This window comes from Seriola lalandi, unplaced genomic scaffold, assembly GCF_002814215.2.
Source record: "Seriola lalandi dorsalis isolate HSWRI2012SDOR001 ecotype SW California unplaced genomic scaffold, Sedor1 jcf7180002041065, whole genome shotgun sequence".
Lineage (NCBI taxonomy): Eukaryota > Metazoa > Chordata > Actinopteri > Carangiformes > Carangidae > Seriola > Seriola lalandi.
In genome coordinates this window covers 1-1,651 of record NW_019511634.1, presented here as the reverse complement: position 1 = coordinate 1,651, position 1,651 = coordinate 1, and the positions used below count along the sequence as shown (strand labels likewise).

Here is a 1,651-nt window from a genome sequence, read left to right as displayed (position 1 = left end):
CATCAGAAGCAGCAGCAGCAGCAGCAGCAGCAGCAGTAGCAGCAGCTGCCCGGTGTTGGAGTGCTGGTTTGTGCAGGAGAAGGCCGGGCGAGGAGGAGGTTTAACTGCAGCTACAACCCAGGAGAAATCCCTGCTTCACATCAGCACAGACGCCAACAGCCACAGCTCAGAGTCCCAGCAAGCTCCATCCGACATCAGCCCTGACAGAGTCTACTTCATTACAGGTTAGTTCAGAACGACTGAACAGGATGTGCATCTGCATGTTCATCTAAATGTATGTGTGTGTGATTGTGTATTGTGCTTTATGTATGTCTGACATATGTTTTTGCATGAATGAAGGTGCGTGTGTTCACGCTCTGTGCTTTTAACTGTGTGTATCTACAGTAAATGTGGCAGCAGTCTTACTGGAAGGTAAATTATACGACTCTATTCCTACAACTATAAAACAACTAATTGAAGCTTTGGTTTTGTATCACTGAGATTATTGCTCAGCTGTTTGGTCTAATACTTCATTAGGTAAAATTACAACACGTTCAGAATCAAGCAGCACATGTTGCTCTTTCTTGTGGGTTGAGAACAAATGTTGCATGAATGACTGGATAGATGCTGTAATAATTGATGGTCTCCTACGGGAACGTCATAACAACAAAGACTCCATGCATTCTTTATGAGAAATGATCCTTCTACACAATTATTCAACAAGGCTACTGGAGGTTGTTTTACTTTACCAAAATCTAAAACCAAATCAATCCAGCAATGCAGGAATGTAATTCACTCCCAAATCATATTGAAGAAAGAAAGAAAGAAATACTATGTATGTTTTTTTTTAAACACTAAAGAGCATTACCTAAGACATATAATTTTGTGTATAGTGTCATGGGCTTTTTTGTAGGATGATAATTACCTGTTTGATAATGACAGATTCAGTCTGGGCTGTTTTATTTTCTTTGTGTTTGTTGAGTCACTTGTTATTATGTGCATCATTATTATTATTATTATTATTATTGTGTTATATGTATTATCGTGTTGTGATGAGTACTGTGAATATCTATGGTTGTGTTGTCAACATCAAACCTGTGTAGACCCCAGGAAGAATAGCTGCTGCAATGCAAAAGCTAATGGGATCTAAATAAACAAACAGACAGACAGACAGACAGACAGATATATAAGTGCTGTTGTTCAGTGAAATTATTGTTATGAACATAGCTGCACATCTGTTTTTAGTGTTTTTCTTTTAAAGAACATTCGACATTTATCTCTCCATCATCTCCACCTTTAGATCAAGCGACAATTCTCTTGTCAAATTCCATATAAACAAAACGTGCATCTGTGAACTGCGTGTGAACCTACGCCATGACAATGTATGGATGTCCTCTGTCCTCAGACCCAGCTGCCACTCTCTGCCACCACTCTCTCAGCCCTCCCAGAGGCTCCATCCAAAAGCCCCAGTGTGAGATCAACCCCTTCCTGCCGCAGCCCTCCGACCTCAAATGGGTTGCTCCCCTCACAGACTCCGCCTTCAGCCCCGTATACCTACAAGCTGATTGGTTTTCAGCTGCGCTACATGGGATCAACAAAGAGCGGGGCATTTCGAATATCATGCGTGCTCCCACAGCAACCAAAGAGCACAATGGTAATGATTACAAAACAC

General features: G+C 41.4%; 1 protein-coding gene across 1 annotated transcript; it reads left to right on the top strand.

The window, feature by feature from the left end:
- Positions 1 to 4: 4 nt before the first annotated feature.
- On the top strand, positions 5 to 1,647 carry LOC111648492 (tapasin-like; the record flags this gene model as incomplete). Its single annotated transcript, XM_023398323.2, has 2 exons — positions 5 to 224; positions 1,385 to 1,647. Coding segments are annotated over 2 exons (483 nt in total), but the record flags the coding sequence as incomplete, so codon positions are not given.
- Positions 1,648 to 1,651: the final 4 nt, after the last annotated feature.